General features: G+C 43.4%; 1 protein-coding gene across 7 annotated transcripts in view; it reads right to left on the reverse strand.

Moving 5' to 3' along the window:
* Positions 1–18707, reverse strand: part of MSRB2 (methionine sulfoxide reductase B2) — a 36736-nt gene extending 18029 nt beyond the window's left edge. For all 7 annotated transcript variants that reach the window (XR_003610957.2, XM_028114169.2, XM_028114168.2 and 4 more), the window contains exons 1-2: positions 18587–18707; positions 10150–10250 (exon numbers count right to left, since the gene is read on the reverse strand). Coding sequence is in view for 6 of the 7 variants with exons in the window: in XM_028114169.2 (XP_027969970.1) it covers positions 10150–10250; positions 18587–18698 (213 nt within the window). In the remaining variant the exon portion in view is untranslated. The remainder of the gene's footprint in view (positions 1–10149; positions 10251–18586) is intronic.
* Positions 18708–19506: the final 799 nt, after the last annotated feature.

Below are 19506 nucleotides of genomic sequence, written 5' to 3' on the forward strand. Positions count from 1 at the left end.
GAACAGCCAGCAAGCCAAGACCAAGTTTACCGATCAAGGAGAACGGGAGAACTCCAGCGCTAGGGGAGTACTGCACATAGAATTCATGGCTTTTTTACCATAATTCATTAGTTTTTCCCAAAGTTAATTTTTTAACTGTTTTTTTTTGAATTTTTCTTTTTCCCTTTTTCAAACAACATCTTATCAATCCCTTTTTTTAAACAAACATTTTTTATTTTTCATTTTTAGAGTCATATTTTTATCCCTTCATAGTTACCCTTATTTTTGGCATATATATATATATATATATAAGTTGTTCTCTCTTTAAAATTTTGAGATACAATTTCTTCTAACAGATCAAAATATACCCTAAATCACTAGTGTATGGCTTTGTTCTATTCTCCTGCCTGATCACATTCTCTCCCTTTTTTTTCTTTTTTTTTCCTTTTTTCTTTTTCTTTTTAAATCTTCTTCTTTCATGGGGCGCCTGGGTGGCTCAGTCGTTAAGCGTCTGCCTTCAGCTCAGGTCATGATCCCAGGGTCCTGGGATCGAGCCCCGCATCCGGCTCCCCGCTCCACGGGAAGCCTGCTTCTCCCTCTTCTGCTCCCCCTGCTTGTGTTCCCTCTCTCACTGTGTCTCTCTGTCAAATAAATAAATAAAATCTTAAAAAAAAAAATCTTCTTCTTTCTTTTTAAAAACAACTTATCAATTCCTTTTATAAAATCTTTTATAATTTTCATCTTTACAGTCATCTGCCATCCCTTCATTGTATCAACCCTTATTTTGTACATATATAAGTCTTTCTTCCTTTAAAATTTTAGCAGGCACTTTCTTCTAACAGACCAAAATATGCCCAAAAGCTAGTGTGTGGCACTGATCTATGCACTAGCCTGATCATATTTGATCATATTCTGTTTTTTTTGTTTTGTTTTGTTCTGTTTTTGTTTGTTTTTATCTTTTTCTTTCTCCTTTTTTTTTTTTTTCTCTTCTTTCTTTCCCTTTCTTGTCCCCTGGTTTCAGGTCTTTTCTGATTTGTACAGAGTATATTTGCTGGAGACGTTCTTAACCTGTTAGCATTCTGTTCTCTCATTCATCTGTTCTCTGGACAAAATGACAAGACGAAAAAAATCACCTCAGCAAAAAGAACAAGAGGTAGTACCCTCTGCCAGGGACCTACTCAATACGGACATTACTACTACAATGTCAGACCTAGAGTTCAGAATCATGACTTTAAAGATACTAGCTGGGCTTGAAAAAAGTCTGGAAGTTATTAGAGAAACCCTTTCTGGAGAAATAAAAAAACTAAAATAAAACTAAAATCTGGAGAAATAAAAAAACTAAAAACTAAAGTCGAAATCAAAAAGGCTATTAATGAGGTGCAATCAAAAATGGGGGCACTAACGGCTAGGATAAATGAGGCAGAAGAAAGAATCAACGATATAGAAGACCAAATGACGGAAAATAAAGAGGCTGAGAAAAAGAGAGAAACAACTACAGGATCATGAGGGCAGAATTCGAGAGATAAGCGATACGATAAGACGAAACAACATTAGAATAATTGGGATCCCAGAAGAAGAAGAAAGAGAGAGAGGGGCAGAAGGTATATTGGAGCAAATAATAGCAGAGAACTTCCCTAATGTGGGGAAGGAAACAGGCATCAAAATCCAGGAGGCACAGAGAACCCCTCTCAAAATCAATAAAAATGGGTCAACACCCCGACATCTAATAGTAAAACTTACGAGTCTCAGAGACAAAGAGAAAATCCTGAAAGCAGCTCGGGAGAAGAGATATGTAACCTACAATGGTAGAAACATTAGATTGGCAACAGACCTATCCACAGAGACCTGGCAGGCCAGAAAGGACTGGCATGATATCTTCAGAGCACTAAATGAGAAAAATATGCAGCCAAGAATACTATATCCAGCTAGGCTGTCTTTGAAAATAGAAGGAGAGATAAAAAGCTTCCAGGACAAACAAAAACTAAAGGAATTTGCAAACACGAAACCAGCCCTCCAAGAAATATTGAAAGAGGTCCTCTAAGCAAAAAGAGAGCCTAAAAGCAGCATAGATCAGAAAGGAACACAGACAATATACAGTAACAGTCACCTTACAGGCAATACAATGGCACTAAATTCATACCTTTCAATAGTTACCCTGAATGTAAATGGGCTCAATGCCCCAATCAAAAGACACAGGCTATCAGGTTGGATTAAAAAACAAGACCCATCAATATGCTGTCTGCAAGAGACTCATTTTAGACCCAAAGACACCCCCAGATTGAAAGTGAGGGGGTGGAAAACCATTTACCATGCTAATGGACACCAAGAGAAAGCTGGGGTGGCAATCCTTATATCAGACAAATTAGATTTTAAAACAAAGCCTGTAATAAGAGATGAAGAAGGACACTATATCCTACTTAAAGGGTCTATCCAACAAGAAGATCTAACAATTGTAAATATCTATGCCCCTAACATGGGAGCAGCCAATTATATAAGGCAATTAATAACAAAAGCAAAGAAACACATTGACAACAATACAATAATAGTGGGGGACTTTAACACCCGCCTCACTGAAATGGACAGATCATCTAAGCAAAAGATCAACAAGGAAATAAAGACTTTAAATGACACCCTGGACCAAATGGACTTCACAGGCATATTCAGAACATTCCATCCCAAAGCAACAGAATACACATTCTTCTCTAGTGCCCAGGGAACATTCTCCAGAATTGATCACATCCTAGGTCACAAATCAGGTCTCAACTGGTACCAAAAGATTGGGATTATTCCCTGCATATTTTCAGACCACAATGCTTTGAAACTAGAACTCAATCACAAGAGGAAAGTCGGAACGAACTCAAATACATGGAGGCGAAAGAGCATCCTACTAAAGAATGAATGGGTCAACCAGGAAATTAAAGAATTAAAAAAATTCATGGAAACCAATGAAAATGAAAACACAACTGTTCAAAATCTTTGGGATGCAGCAAAGGCAGTCCTGAGAGGAAAGTATATAGCAATACAAGCCTTTCTCAAGAAACAAGAAAGGTCTCAAATACACAACCTAACCCTACACCTAAAGGAGCTGGAGAAAGAACAGCAAATAAAGCCTAAACCCAGCAGGAGAAGAGAAATAATAAAGATCAGAGCAGAAATCAATGAAGTAGAAACCAAAAGAACAGTAGAACAGATCAACGAAACTAGGAGCTGGTTCTTTGAAAGAATTAACAAGACTGATAAACCCCTGGCCAGACTTATCAAAAAGAAAAGAGAAATGACCCAAATCAAGAAAATCATGAATGAAAGGGAGAGATCACAAACACCACCAAAGAAATACAAACAATTATAAGAACATATTATGAGCAACTCTATGCCAGCAAATTAGATAACCTGGAAGAAATGGGTGCATTCCTAGAGATGTATCAACTACCAAAATTGAACCAGGAAGAAATAAAAAACCTGAACAGACCTATAACCACTAAGGAAATTGAAGCAGTCATCAATAATTTCCCAACAAACAAAAGCCCAGGGCCAGATGGCTTCCCAGGGGAATTCTATCAGACATTTAAAGAAGAATTAATACCTATTCCCCTGAAACTGTTCCAAAAAATAGAAATGGAAGGAAAACTTCCAAACTCATTTTATGAGGCCACCATTACCTTGATCCCCAAACCAGACAAAGACCCCATCAAAAAGGAGAATTACAGACCAATATCCTTGATGAACATGGATGCAAAAATTCTCACCAAAATACTAGCCAATAGGATCCAACAGTACATTAAAAGGATTATTCACCATGACCAAGTGGGATTTATCCCTGGGCTGCAAGGCTGGTTCAACATCCGCAAATCAATCAACGTGACACAATACATTAACAAAAGAAAGAACAAGAATCATAGGATCCTCTCAATAGATGCAGAAAAAGCATTTGACCAAGTACAGCATCCTTTCTTGATCAAAACTCTTCAGAGTATAGGGATAGAGGGTACATACCTCAATATCATAAAAGCCATCTATGAAAAACCTACAGCGAATATCATTCTCAACGGGGAAAAGCTGAGAGCTTTTCCCCTAAGGTCAGGAACGTGGCAGGGATGTCCATTCTCACCTAGTCAACATAGTATTAGAAGTCCTAGCCATAGCAATCAGACAACAAAAAGAAATCAAAGGCATCCAAATTGGCAAAGAGGAAGTCAAACTCTCACTCTTTGCAGATGATATGATACTGTATGTGGAAAACCCAAAAGACTCCACCCCAAAACTACTAGAACTCATACAGGAATTCAGTAAAGTAGCAGGATATAAAATCAATGCACAGAAATCAGTGGCATTCCTATACACCAACAAGACAGAAGAAAGACAAATCAAGGAGTCGATCCCATTTACAATTGCACCCAAAACCATAAGATACCTAGGAATAAATTTAACCAAAGAGGCAAAGGATCTGTACTCAGAAAACTATAAAATACTCATGAAAGAAATTGAGGAAGACACAAAGAAATGGAAAAACTTTCCATGCTCATGGATTGGAAGAACAAACATTGTGAAGATGTCAGTGCTACCTAAAGCAATCTACACATTCAATGCAATCCCCAACAAAACACCATCCACTTTTTTCAAAGAAATGGAACAAATAATCCTAAAATTTGTATGGAACCAGAAGAAACCCCGAATAGCCAGAGGAATATTGAAAAAGAAAAGCAAAGCTGGTGGCATCACAATTCCGGACTTCCAGCTCCATTACAAAGCTGTAATCATCAAGACAGTATGGTACTGGCACAAAAACAGACACATAGATCAATGGAACAGAATAGAGAGCCCAGAAATGGACCCTCAACTCTATGGTCAACTCATCTTTGACAAAGCAGGAAAGAATGTCCAATGGAAAAAAGACAGTCTCTTCAACAAATGGTGTTGGGAAAATTGGACAGCCACATGCAGAAGAATGAAACTGGACCATTTCCTTACACCACACACAAAAATAGACTCCAAATGGTTGAAAGACCTAAACGTGAGACAGGAGTCCATCCAAATCCTAAAGGAGATCACTGGCAGCAACCTCTTCCACCTCAGCCAAAGCAACTTCTTCCTAGAAACATCGCCAAAGGCAAGGGAAGCAAGGGCAAAAATGAACTATTGGGACTTCATCAAGATAAAAAGCTTTTGCACAGCAAAAGAAACAGTCCACAAAACCAAAAGACAACCGACAGAATGGGAGAAGATATTTGCAAATGACATATCAGATAAAGGGCTAGTTTCCAAAATCTATAAAGAACTTATCAAACTCAACACCCAAAGAACAAATGATCCAATCAAGACATGGGCAGAAGACATGAACAGACATTTTTCCAAAGAAGACATCCAAATCGCCAACAGACACATGAAAAAGTGCTCAACATCGCTCGGCATGAGGGAAATCCAAATCAAAATCCTCAATGAGATACCACCTCACACCAGTCAGAATGGCTAAAATGAACAAGTCAGGAAACGACAGATGTTGGCGGGGATGCGGAGAAAGGGGAACCCTCCTACACTGTTGGTGGGAATGCAAGCTGGTGCAACCCCTCTGGAAAACAGTATGGAGGTTCCTCAAAAAGTTGAAAATAGAGCTACCATACGATCCAGCCATTGCACTACTGGGTATTTACCCCAAAGATACAAATGTAGGGATCCGAAGGGGTACGTGCACCCCAATGTTTATAGCAGCAGTGTCCACAATAGCCAAACTGTGGAAAGAGCCAAGATGTCCATCGACAGATGAATGGATAAAGAAGAGGTGGTATATATACACAATGGAATATTATGCAGCCATCAAAAGGAATGAGATCTTGCCATTTGCAATGACGTGGATGGAACTGGAGGGTGTTATGCTGAGTGAAATAAGTCAATCAGAGAAAGACATGTATCATATGACCCCACTGATATGAGGAATTCTTAATCTCAGGAAACAAACTGAGGGTTGCTGGAGTGGTGGGGGGTGGGAGGGATGGGGTGGCTGGGTGATAGACATTGGGGAGGGTATGTGCTATGGTGAGCACTGTGAATTGTACAAGACTGATGAATCACAGATCTGTACTTCTGAAATAAATAATGCAATATATGTTAAGAAAAAAAAAGAAGACGAAGATAGCAGGAGGGGAAGAATGAAGGGGAGTAAGTCGGAGGGGGAAACGAACCATGAGAGACGATGGACTCTGAAAAACAAACTGAGGGTTCTAGAGGGGAGGGGGGGTGGGGGGATGGGTTAGCCTGGTGATGGGTATTAAAGAGGGCACGTTCTGCGTGGAGCACTGGGTGTTATGCACAAACAATGAATCATGGAACACTACATCAAAAACTAATGATGTAATGTATGGTGATTAACATAACAATAAAAAATTATTAAAAAAATAAAAAATAAAACACTGTGAAATCCCCAATTAAAGATAGACTATAAATACATAAAAAGCATAGCTCTGTGGGCTGTGGCTATGCCTTTAATATGCCTCACGTTGTGGTGTTTAGGACACAGCATACTTAATAAATGTTTAAATAATGAGTTAGACTATCCCAGTGCTGAAGTTACTACTTAGATGAAATTACTTCATTAACTGTGGCTTAAAGAGTCTGTATAGGTTTTCAAAGGTCTCCCAAGAAGAACACAGGAGACTTGAGGCAATGAGTCTGCCAAGTCAGTACCTTTCAAAATGCTATTTTGAAAACTGGATTTCATTGTTAAAAAAGGAACAAAGATCTTCTTGCCCAATTCCTTTTGTTAAAGTAAATTAAAAGGAAAAAATAAAACCCAATAAACCAACCACGGAAGATCCATAACCAGAGCCTGGTGGCAAGCACTATCCCATTTCACGGGATGAAAGAGAAGTCAATGCACAGAATGGGTCACCAAGTCACAGAACTGACTTAGAAAATAAGCTGGACTCTTCTGCTCTTTCTAGACTCCCCAACTCAACCAATTCACAGGTCAAACATTCAAATTCCCTATAGTAGTACTAACAGCACATTTTCAGCAAGCCACATAATGGACAATTTTAAAATAACCCACTGAGCCTACCATCTGGGCACACTTGGACGTTTTCCCTCTTTAAAGACTCTAAACTTAGCTGCAGAAATCTGAACAGTAGTAAGCTGATCTTTTTATGGCCTGTCCCCCTGCATGCCGCTCCCAACCTTGGCACAGATCGGAATCTGCCATGAAGTTTCACACCCCTCCCACCTGGGCTGACGAGACACATGTGCCAAAAGGCTACCTGTCCTGAAGCTGATCTGGAAAGCCTACTCATAGGATCCAGACAGTGTGATCAAAATCAAAATATAATTTTGTCATTGCAGGGGAGAGGTGAACAGAGGAAGTAACAGGCAACAGGTATCACAGTAAAAAAAATAAATAAAAAGAAATCCTTAGCTGAGGCATTTTTATGAAGTGACATCTATCCACTGCCTCCTAGACTGATTTCCTGATGTCTCCCTCCCCCTCCCTCAATTCTGTAGAAGTCCTATCATTTATTTAGAGCCAAACTCAACTTCTATCTCAATTGTTCATTCTCGTATTTACTTGAAAACCTGGTATGTACCCAGTGCTGGTCTGGGTGCTAAGGTTACAGAGATGGGGGGAAAAACCAGGAACTGAACTGGCCAGCACCCTAATCTTGGACTTCCCAGCCTCCAGAACTGTGAGAAATAAATGTCTGTTGCTTAAGCCCCTTAGTCTGTGGTATCCTGCTACAGTGGCCCAAAGGCAGTCTGTCTGGACTAATGGGACCTCTCCTTTGATTTGGTCAATACAACATACCTGTTGGAAACAGATGGCACACCCAAAGGGGTGATTTGCAGATAATTTCATACAGAACGATTTACAAAGGTGGGAACAGGGCCAGTGAAAACTAGCAAGGGAGGGTGAAGCACTGGGAGCGCTCTGAGAACACCCCACCCCAACTAGGCCCATGGGACAAAGGAAGAGGCAGTTACCAGAGCCTGTAGGTAAGGGCAGCCTGCAGGAGCTACAGCCTGCACTAGAGGACCCTGGATCCCATTTCTCTGTTGTGTCCTCTGACCTTGCTAGCATCATCCACTGGCCAAACCTGAGCAGTAGTCAGAAGGGAAGGGAGCATGTTATTCTTCCCAGAGCAGAGTGAAGCATATGGAGAGCAGATCTGTAGGGGACAGAGAGGAAGGCCTGCAGGAAACTGGCCTTCTACTGATATTTGACTTTTAGCTGTTGTGCAACCAGGCTATAAACTCCTTTGTTGTGTCTAGTAGAGTGCACGTTTTTATTGCTGCCCGATCAAAACACATGCAACTGAATTCTTAAGTTTGAGTCACCAAACAGAAAGCTGAGATGTGTTACTTCCCTTTCGTTAGCCAGGCTTACAGTTGGTTCTGCAATATTCTAAAAAGTTACATGTGGAAATGGATCAACTGAAAGGGATTTATAACATTACTTAAAATAATGGATGATGCTCATTTTGTAAAATGGCCAAATGCACAGAGTATACTGCACCATCTGTTTGCGAATCCCACAGATTTATTCTCCTCAACATCTGTCAGCTCATCTCCGGGCTCTGTACATATACCAAACCCCACCTGGCTGTGTCCCTGAGAAAGGGCTGGCTTAAATATCCTGGGATACACCCAACTGCACACAGAGCATCACATGTGGCTCCCCCAACCATTTGCAATAAATGACTGTGTCTCTTTCCTCCCCATGAAGGATTATTAAAATCCCACCCACAGGAGGTTTTAAAAAATACCAGTACTTTACAAGACTCCATTGGGATCTGCTGACCTAACGACTTCAGCATCAGAGAAGCCGAGGGTTCACCATGATGATAAGGCCATGTGCACATGGACAGCTGTCTGGACTTTGCAGGGACTGCTGACGAAAAGATATATATACTCTACAACTTTGCAAAACCACCGTGGTCCACTCTGTGGGGTCTGCTTCACAAATGAAAATGTCTAATAACCACGTTCAACAGCTCTATTCCAAGGGTTATATTTGGGTCTAAGACAGACGACTTGTGAAGAAACACTGTGTTGGGAAAACAGAACTATAATGAGGAACCACTGAGGACAATTCCCTCCGGAAATGAACGGAAGCTGAGCTTGATGAATGCCATTTAAATAATGTTTGCGCCTCTCAGCCTGCACTCATGCAGTACTCACAAAAATTTACTCTCTGAGTGCAGACTCTAGCCGGGCACGATGTTAGGTGCCAGGACTGTCCCAACAATGGCAAATGCTCTAAAGGGAGAGTGCTGGGAAAAGCAAGCCCAGCTTGGGGCCGAGCACATGGGATTGGAGCTGAGGGAGGAGGTATGTCTGAATGAACAGGGCGAGGTGAGGGGAGAGAAGAAGGTCGCAGCAGTCGAGGGCCTTAGGGACAAGGGAGCCCAGGGTGTCTGAGAGCTGAAAGAAGGGCAGTGTGGTCGAAGTGTGGAGATAAAGAGGAAAAACAGCCAGACTGAGGATAGGGGCAGAAGGCAGGGGGCAGAGTCGGTAGGGCTTAATAAGCCATTTGTAAACTTTTTTCTTTACCTTGGAAGTAGTGGGAAGCCACTGAGGGATTGTTAGCAGTGCAGGGATGTGGTTGGATTTGTGTTTTTTAGATCTCTTCTGCCTTTTTTTAATATTTTATTTATTTGACACACACACACACACACACACACATACACACAGAGTGCACAAGGCACAAGCAGGGGGAGCGGGAGAAGGAGAAGCAGGCTCCCTGCACCAGGATCCTGGGATCATGGCCTGAGCCAAAGGCAAACGCTTAACCGCTTAACTGCTTAACCGACTGAGCCACCCAGGCACTCCTCTTTGGCAGCCTCGTAGAGAATGGCAGCCAGAACGGCCTGAGGCTGCCACACGCCATCCACCCAGCGAGAGGCGGGGGGAGACCTGGGGCAGCGTGGAGGCAAGATCGGGCAAGAGAAGCAGAGCAACTGGAAGGTTACTGAGGGGGCAGAAGAGGCGGGGAGGCAAGGGAGGGAAGGCATCCGGGGCCTCCTACCAGTGGATGGGCAGCGGTGCCCGAGAGGGAGGAGCACACAGGAGGACCAGACTGGCAGAGCAGATGCGGGTGAGTCGGCTTCTGGAGCTACATCTCTCCCAACCTGCCCTCCCGCCATCCCGGACCCATCCAATCGCAAAACTGTCATGGGCGCAGCTTACCGCTTCGGTTCCTTTTTCTCTCGTAACATAGAACTGCTCTGGAGTCAGCTTCTTTTGCCATTCACTCTTGGTGAGAGACGGCCCATGCTTTGGGAGAGACCCTGTGTGGTTCAAGAGGAATTTTTAAAAAAATTAAAACAAAAAGGCACAATGACGTTTTTTCTTCAGCTTTTCTCCTGAAGTGCATGACCCCCTCCCCCAGCAGAACAAGGCCGTCCCCTCCCTCTCCTTCATCTTCCTTCTTCACAGGGACCAGAAAGCCCCAGTACAAAATGCTTCCATTGACTCATTAGTTTAACAAGAAAGGAGCAGCCAGCCGCCAGCCAGTTTTCCAGTCCCACTGGGGTACAGAAGCTAAAGAGGCAGCTCAAATATGAAATAATGCAGAATAAATTCTCCTCAGGTACCCGGGGGGTAGAAATTGATCCTTCTTCTATGACTACGTTCAGAGGAGTATTTCCCGTCAGGATACAGCTGGGAGTAGCTGAGTGATTGGAGAGGAAAGAACCTTGAGCTAGTGGGTTATTAAACTCTTCTCCTTCGCTGGTTTATAAAAATCTCTCTGATTTTGTCAATGGAGGTCTTTATTAAAAAATCTTCTTGTGTGGCAAAAAGAAGAGACTAGCCGATGCCCCTGAAAGGAAATGGAGACCTACCAGAATCTATTCTTATGCTTCAGTCTTACTACTTTTACTCCAGTGAGTGTAAACAAAGCAAGTAGGACAATACTCCTTTTAGCCAAAGGGGAATAGGAAGCCTGACGTATACAATCAATGTGTCAATCATCTAACACTAAGAATTGGAAAGGATTTTATAATCTGTCCACCTCGACTTACAAATGAGAAAACAGAGGCCTGGAGGCTTAGTAACCTGATCACAGGAACACAGATGAAAGGTGAGACATTTGTGGTATCACCACCAAATATGAAACATGTCTGAAAATCATATCTGAGATTCATTTTTGGTTACCAAAAGTCCTAAATTATCTTTCAGGTAAGAAAAGACTACCGTCTTCATTGCTAGCTCATAATACTATACAATATGGTATGTTCCATATTGTATATTGTTGATTGCTTATGGTTGTTTACATTTTATTAAAAGGTTTTTAATCTGTTAAATATATTAATAGTTGTCCTTTCTTAAATACTTTTTACAAGGCTATGGGGATTTCTTGTTTACTCTGGAAATGCACCTCTGAAATTGCCTATGAAAATATAGCTCAGGTATACACAATTTTTCTGGAACTCATTTCTTGGGGAGTAAAGCAGAATGTATTTATGTGACAATTATTGCTGCTCAGTGGCTTTCAGAGTTACCAGGCAGAATGCCAAGTAATAAATGGACAAGGAATGATAAACCTTTTATTTTTATTTTTTAAAAAGATTTTATTTATTTATTTGACAGAGAGAGAGAACCAGACAGCACAAGGCGGGGGTGGGGGGGCGGGGAATGGCAGAGGGAGAAGGAGAAGCAGGCAGCAGTCTCCCCTCCAAGCAGGAAGCCCGATGTGGGACTCGATCCCAGGACCCTGGGATCATGACCTGAGCCGAAGGCAGACACTTAACTGACTGAGCCACCCAGGTGCCCAGAATGATAAACCTTTTAAAAAATCTTTATAATCACTAAAATAGTAAGTGACTCAAGCAAGAATCATCAGGGAATTCTAAAACCCTGGGTGGGAAACTGCTGAAGAATGGAAGAGTCACACATTTTCAAAATATTATTAATTACAAAGGAAGAAAATGTACCTTTACAATGGAAAAATGTACAAGTCACCACCTTAACCAAGCAAGCCAAGTAAGCACGACCAACAGTGGGGCAAGCCGACGTCGCGTGCCTCCGGTGTGACGCCCTGAAGACACAGCACCCTCCCTCCCCCGCACTGCACTGCATCCATTCTCAGAGAGTCCACTGAGGTCTTCTCGGTAAAACCTAGAATACCTCATCCTTCTCTCTCACTTCTCCACAGTATTGACACCTGACATTCTTCTGTGGTAGCTTTTATTTCCCGTGGCCTCCCTGGTGCCCCATACTCTTGTCTCTCCTGTTATTCCCTTTCAGCGTCCTTCCTCAGCCCCACTTCTTCTAGCCATCCCTGGAATACTGGTGGTTTTCAGATGAATCTATCATCCTAGGCTCGCTCCTATCACCACACCACACCTGCCCCTTGGGTGATTTTATCCAATGAGTAGCTTACAGTACCATCCACATGATGAGACTCCCAAATCTATTTTACCCTCCATCCTAGATCTCTGCTGAGTTCTAGATCCATATATAACCACACCTGGAGACCTCCACGAGGATGTCCCATTTCAAACACCACACACAGAAGGACTTCGCGTATCTCCCCTGCCCCAACCCAAATCTGCCCCTCCTCTCATGTGTTCTCATTGACCCCATGCCTCAAATCAGAATGCCAGGCCATCATACACGACTCTTCCCTTTTCCTTGCCCCAAGCCCTGTTGCTTCTACTTCCTAAATAACTCTAGGATCTGCTCATTCTCACATATCTGCCACTACCTTGGATGAGGCCACCATTAACTCCAGTAAAGATGATCACAAAAGTCTCCTAAGTTTTATGCTCTCCCCTATTTGCACCACTTCTTTTTTCTCACTGCCCAAACTGTTCAATGTTGTCACACTAAAATGAGAAAATATGCCATGGGAATATCTAGGAGAAGAGCATGTAGGCAAGAGAAAAAACTAGTTGGGTGTGCCTGGTATGTTTGATGAATAGCAGGAAGGCCAGGGGGAATGGGTGGAGTGAACAGGAAAGTTATTAGAAGTGAGAGCAGAAAGCTAATGGGGAAGGGGGAAGACCAACGAGGGTCTTGAAGGCTACCCTAAGGATGGTGGCTTTTATTCTAAGTCACTGGAAGGTAAGCAGAGGCATGACATGACCTAGCATATTTAAAAGGATTCCTGGCTGATATACTAAAAGAAATTGAAGGAGGCCAAAGATTGCAGCAGGGCACCCAAGACAGAGGGCACTTTAACAACCTGGCTGAGAGATGGAAGAGTTCTGCGTCAGGGTGGTGGTAGTAGTAAAGCTTAGAGGGGTCACACACCAGATGTATTCTGATGGCAGAGCTGGAGGATTTGCTGACAGAGCGGATGTGAAGTACGTGAAAGAATACGGTCAAGGGGCACTACTCCAAGTTTCTTTGTCTGAGCAGTAGAAGATGGGGAAGCCTACAGGAGGAACAGGTTTGGAGGCTTGTTAATAAAAATTCAGTATTTTCAAAATTCAATGTTCAGTTCAATATTCAAATGGAGACGTCAAGTAGGCAGTTGGATACATAGATTTAGAAACTGGGGAGAAGTCCAAGGTGGAGATATAAATCTGGGACTCCTCAGTGTTACAATGTTATTTAAAGCCATCAGCCTGGAAAATTCCCAAGTCAAAGACTGTCGAGAAAACAGAGAGGCCCAAGGGCTGGACTTGGAGGGATTCCAAGATACACAGGTTGAGGAGATGGGGACAAGCAGAGAGGCAGGAAGAATACTGCAAGAATGTGGTGTCCTAGACAGAGATGACTAATAATTATTCATTGGGTTTAGCAATATGGCGGTCAGCGGTGCCCTGAAAAAGCAGTTTAGGTGGAGGAGTGGGTGTGTGTGTGGGTGTGTGAATCTGGCTGGAACAGATTTGATACAGAATAGGAAGAAGGAAAGGGAGACAGTGCAAACAGGTAAGTCCTTTCAGGAGTTCCGGAGGTAGCTGGAAGGGGAAGTGAGGTCAAGAGCATTTTTTAGGATGAGAAAGATCACAGTATTCTAGTATGCTGCTGGGAATGATCCAGTGAAGAGGATAAATTGATCATTTAGGAGAAAAAGGCAAGAGCTGTGGAGCTGTTCTTGAGCTTGACCTTGGGTAAATGAAATATGGGAGACCAGTTAAATTGTGAAAATTTTATTGACTGTATAAGCTTTAGATAACTATCAAGGTAACAATAGAAGAGTTTTACAAAGCAATGCTGGCTTAACCACCAGCTGAGTGGTGGGAACACTGTGAAATCTTTTCAGGCTGACTTAGCAGGGAAAGGTGTTTTTGCTGTTTTAACAGCAAGTGGGAGGAGCACCTGAGTGGCTCAGTCGGTCAGACTCTTGACCTCAGCTCAGGTCTCGACCAGGTCGTGAGTTCAAGCCCTGCATTGGGCTCCAGGGCAAGTAGGATTAGAACTGGTTTTAATGGATGTGAACTATGTGCTGAATCATAAGGGAAGTGGAAGGCATTCCATTTTAGGCACTTTAAAAGATCGAGAGATGTGTATATTTTGTAAGCCTTCAACAAAGGGCAAGATCCAAAATTTGGCCAGAGCCAATGTTGTCAGCATGACCTAAGCTGGGATCGGTCACACAGAGGCCACCTCATACAGTGAAAAAAAGGAATGCAAGAGCATGAGCAGGATTTGCTAGTAGGATTTGATTCCTCCTCCCAGAATCTAAACTGGTCTTGAGGGGAATGTGCGTAACCCGAACCCTGGCTATCACTGACATCTGTTAAGGAAAGGGCAACAGCGCACCATGATAAAACACTTTCTTTACCCTGCAAGTACCCGGCCTGCCATGTCACTCCACCTACATTCTTGGCTTTGGCAAAGATCTTGCCTTATTTCTACGGATTTCTAAGAGGAAAACTGACTCTTGGTACGCAGATTAGTAATTATAATCTGGAAAGCTGCTATTATCTTCCCTTCCCCTTTTGGGGAGGAAGTGGAATGGATTAGTGGAAAAAAACAAACTGGATTGTCTCCTGGAAGCATCGTCCTTAGTGTCTTTCCACATGCAATACAATACAACAGTTGACGCGAGAAAGTGGAAATTCCAGAAGGGCTAAAATTCAGTGGGACTCCCACACTTCAGCTTTGAACCTAAAATCTGAATCCCGGATGAGACCCCAGCTCCCTCTCCAATTGTTCTGTATTTTACAGTACCTATTAGAATGACTACTTGTTTTCAGATACTCCCCTTCTCCCTCTTTTTCTTTTTAGCTTAAAATTTAAAACTAATACTTAAATTGTTAGATGGAAGAATTACTCCTTCATCTAAATCAGAAAGTACATTTTTCATGGCTCTGCTAATCCTTATCAGTATGTACCTTTTACACTGTGTGCATGAAAGATTTCATAGGTGGGTAACGATGTTCAGACTAGTTGCTCTTCGAGCACCAACTGTGCAAAATTTAACTGTAAATCTGCCAGCCTGGAAGACTCTGTCAAGAGAAGAAAACTCTGCCTCGATAGCAAAATGACCGGTGGACAGCTAGGTGCCCTCACGTCAGCATGTATGTGGTCTGCATCACTTACAGAGGTTTCTGTAACCATGGTGTTATGGGCTGAACTGTGTCCTCCCAAAATTCATGTCAAAGTCCTACACCTCAGTACCTCAGAATGCAACTGTATTTGGTGATATGGCCTTTAAAGAGATATGTAAGGTCAAACGAGTTTATATGGGTAGGCCCTAATCTATTTGGCTGTATCTTGGAGATGGGACCTTTAAAGAGGTGATTATGTTAAAATGGGGCCGTAAGGATGGACCCAATCTGACCAGTATCCTTACATGAAGAAGAAGAGACTCTAGGGATGCGTGAGCAGAGAAACGGCCATCTGCAAACCAGAGAGGCCCCAGGAGAAACCAACCCTGCTGATACTTTGATCTTGAACTTCCAGCCTCCAGAATGATGAGAAAGTAAATTTCTGTGTTTCAACCTTCCAGCCTGTGGTGTTTTGTTGTGGCTGTTCCAGCCAACTAATATACCATGCTTTTGGAAACTAAATTCTGAATGAAAATTGTATCACGAGTAAATTCTGCATGGTTTTACCAAACAGCAATTTGGTACCTGTACATACAACACACAACAAGTGAGAATTTAGGAATGAGTAAGGTCACGTGGCCAGCAGTGGCCAGAGAGGATTCTGCATTGGTCCTCCCATCCTTTTGTGCGTGACTGAGGTGTTTTATGTTCTCAACCCACATCATCTGCACCTTGAGTTGGTCCTTTTGGGGCCGCATGTCTTCCAGATTCCTTCTGCATTCTCTTGCTATCTTCACTATCAAAAGACTTGGGTGCTCTGCTCTTGTACTAGATAGCTACACAGCTTTCCTTTGAACTAGGCTTTGAAAAACTCAGAGTCCTTTGGGTTCCTTTCTCTCTTTGTGCTGTGATTTGCACAGGCCGTCTTTCTTCTTGGTCACGTGTTTCCTGAGGTGGGCTTACATCTTCTCATCTTTGAAGAACACCCTCTCTTGGTCATATGGTCACCTACTGGTTACCTCCTTCTGGTTTTGCTAACCTTTCTGGCCACAGCTGATATACTGCCAAGTGTCACACACAAACAAGCCTTGTTTCAATAAATACTTGTTGATACTAACAGAATCTATTACGAACTGGCACAGAATGAATCCCCAGCCCACTCTAATTTGCAGACTAGTCTTCTTTCCCACCCCAGTGACTGGACTGGTTGAAGCAATGCTCAGGATGGATTCCTAGCCAAGTATTTCTGGAGTGTTTTCCTGAAACAACAGTTTTCTCCAGGATACTTCTTACTTTCCTCTTTCAGTCTCGACTGAGAGACTGAGCATTGACTTTGCTCTTGTTAATCTTGACGACAAAATCATAGGGGTGGTACCTCTTGCATATCAGAAATCTTAGTGCTGTGGAACTGTCCTCCATCACTATCAACATCTTATTGTTTCTCTTTCAACCTTCCCTAAGTCTATAACATAGGTTAAATGTAGCTGCATTTTGTCCTTTCCATTTATTTATGTAATTATAATTAACATTTGTGTGCTTACTAAGTGCCATTTTGATGAAGCATTTTAATTTTTTTCATTTATTCTGTACAACCCTATTATTATCATTATTCTTATTCTATAGAAGAAAAAACAGCTTTAAGCTTACCAAGTTTAGGACGTGCCCAAGTTTAGAACGTGCCCAAAGACACAGAGCCAGTAAGTGGCACTGTCAACACCAAAGCCCTTAGCCACCAACTATTACCTGTCTATAATTTTTAATGGGTGCCTAATAGTTTGCTGAACTGAACTTTTCTGGCTTACTTAAGCATTCTTTAACTGATGGACATTTGGGTTATAGCCAGTTTCTGGTTCTTAAGAGTAGTGCTGTTAAAAACACCTTTGTACACACAGTTTCGTTCTTTTGAATTAGTTCCTTAGAATAAGGAAGGGAGACACCCCCGGGAGGGGGTGTCTGATAAGTTACACAGCTCCTGTTATGTACTGGAGTTTGGCCAAATTTTAAATGCTGCTGAAGAACTTCAGATCCTAAGGCAATTCATTAGGCTATTTCTGACAACACCAGGACAAACATAAAGGACAAGTTTCCACTGAAACCACTATCCTATAAAGGGGAATGAGGAGAGCTCCAGCCTACAAGTATGATGTTTCCATCACCTGTGGTTCTCAGAAAACCAATGCTTGGCACACAGTAGGTATGCAACAAATATCATCAGACTGGCTGACTATGACGACACCAAGAGGTGCGGAAGGCCATGACTGGAAGTCATGTTGGATCAGCCACTACTCCACACTGCCTGTGCTTTTATTTATTTAAAACTACATTTTGAAAACTTCAGGGGATAAAAAGAAGTCCAAGTGACTGGATACATTTTCAGAGGAGATAGGTATCTTTACATTTCTTCAATGGCTACATAACACAATCGGATTCAGAGATGGGACAGCGGGGCAGTTGCCCATGAAGCCAAAGCACAGGGAGCACTAAATTACCCTGAAATATATCTGAAATACAGGGCCGTTGACACAGGTCTCCACAGGTGACTCCATACCAAAAGGTGAAAGGCAAATGTGCCACAGTCCAACAGAGGAGCCAAAGGCATTTCGAAGAAACACACACACACACACACACACACACACACTTCCCTGGTCTGTCTCGTAGCCAATGACGGACAATGATTATCAGTCTAAAGGGGAACTAGTTATTAGCCCACACGTCTCCCTGGCTCCGGGACACACACAGAGAAACAGCAGGGCAGGAAGCAAATCCATAGGAATCCAAAGTCTGAACTGCTTGCTTCTCACCTAGGAAAAGCAGCACGCAGAATTTAAGAGGGGGACAGTGTGAAAGACCACAGGCCATTACAGGAGGGAGCGCGCGGTGTCGGGTCGCTGACCCAACCACCGCGACAGTTCACCTGCAGTCCGGGGATAAGAGCCAGGGGCTCCTGAGCCCGACATTTTACGGGGGGTGAGGAAATCAGTAACAACCGCCCACACCCCTCTAAATGTACCACCCACCGTCCAAGACCGCAAGGAGGGGCGGACACGGGCGCACCCAAATAGTTTCTCGAGAAGGAAGCGCCAGGTGCAGAACCAGGGCTCAGGCCCTCTAGTCCAGGCAGGTGAAGTAAAACCGAAAGCCAGGAGGCGGCGGCGGGGCTTGCGCGGCCCGCGTCCTACCTGCGTCCTCGGGACCGGCCCCCGCGCCGCCTCTGCCCGCTGGGCCCCCCACGGCCCGCAAGGGCGCCCCTCGAAAGGGCGAACCCCAGAGCGCACGGAGCAGGCGCGCCATGACGCCGCACGCGGGGGCCCTCAGAGCCGACGCAGGCCGTCCCCGCGCGCCCCGCCTCCCTCCCCGCGCGCCCCGCCTCCCTCCCCGCGCGCCCCGCCTCCCTCCCCGCGCGCCCCGCCTCCCTCCGTCGCGCGGGGCTCCTACCCTTGCCTCTCCTCCTCCTGCTTCTCTCCTCCCACTGCTTCTGGCACCCCTGCCACCACCCTCGCAAGTCCTGCCACCACCCAACTCCCCGCCCAGTACCTCCTCCTACTTATCTCCCGCGCCTACCCCTACCGGTCTCCCTAGCCCCCTTCTCCCTTGCCCACCTGATTGCTCCGGCGTGCCCACCGCCTCCCCATGCTTCTCCCCCGGCCCTTCCCTCCACCACCCTTCCCCACTCCATTTCCCACGCCCCAGCCCAAACACCGATCTGTTTTACTTTGTTTGCAGAATTGTATGTATCGTGGAACTACAGATTATTTTGCATTTTCTTGAGTTGCATATAAATGGAATCCTTGTTCATGCTGAGTAGTATCCCATTTATGGATATATTTATATATATATTTAGTCATCTATTGATAGACATGTATATTATTTCCAATTTTTCCTTATTAGAAATAAAGCTGCTAGGAACATTCCTGTACAAATCTTTGTATGCATATGTGCTTCCTTTTCTCTTGGGTAAATAATATTATCAAAGATGTCACAGCACTGCAATGTTAAGTGATCGACCTCATTTTGGATGATTCCAGTGATGTAATTTTTCCAGTGTTTTGCATGCCATGTCATAAGGTTGTATGTATAGAATTCATATTAAAATAATGTG

Source organism: Eumetopias jubatus, unplaced genomic scaffold, assembly GCF_037043125.1.
Source record: "Eumetopias jubatus isolate StellerSeaLion01/CBP00866 unplaced genomic scaffold, mEumJub1_p1.0 scaffold_8, whole genome shotgun sequence".
Classification (NCBI taxonomy): Eukaryota; Metazoa; Chordata; class Mammalia; order Carnivora; family Otariidae; genus Eumetopias; species Eumetopias jubatus.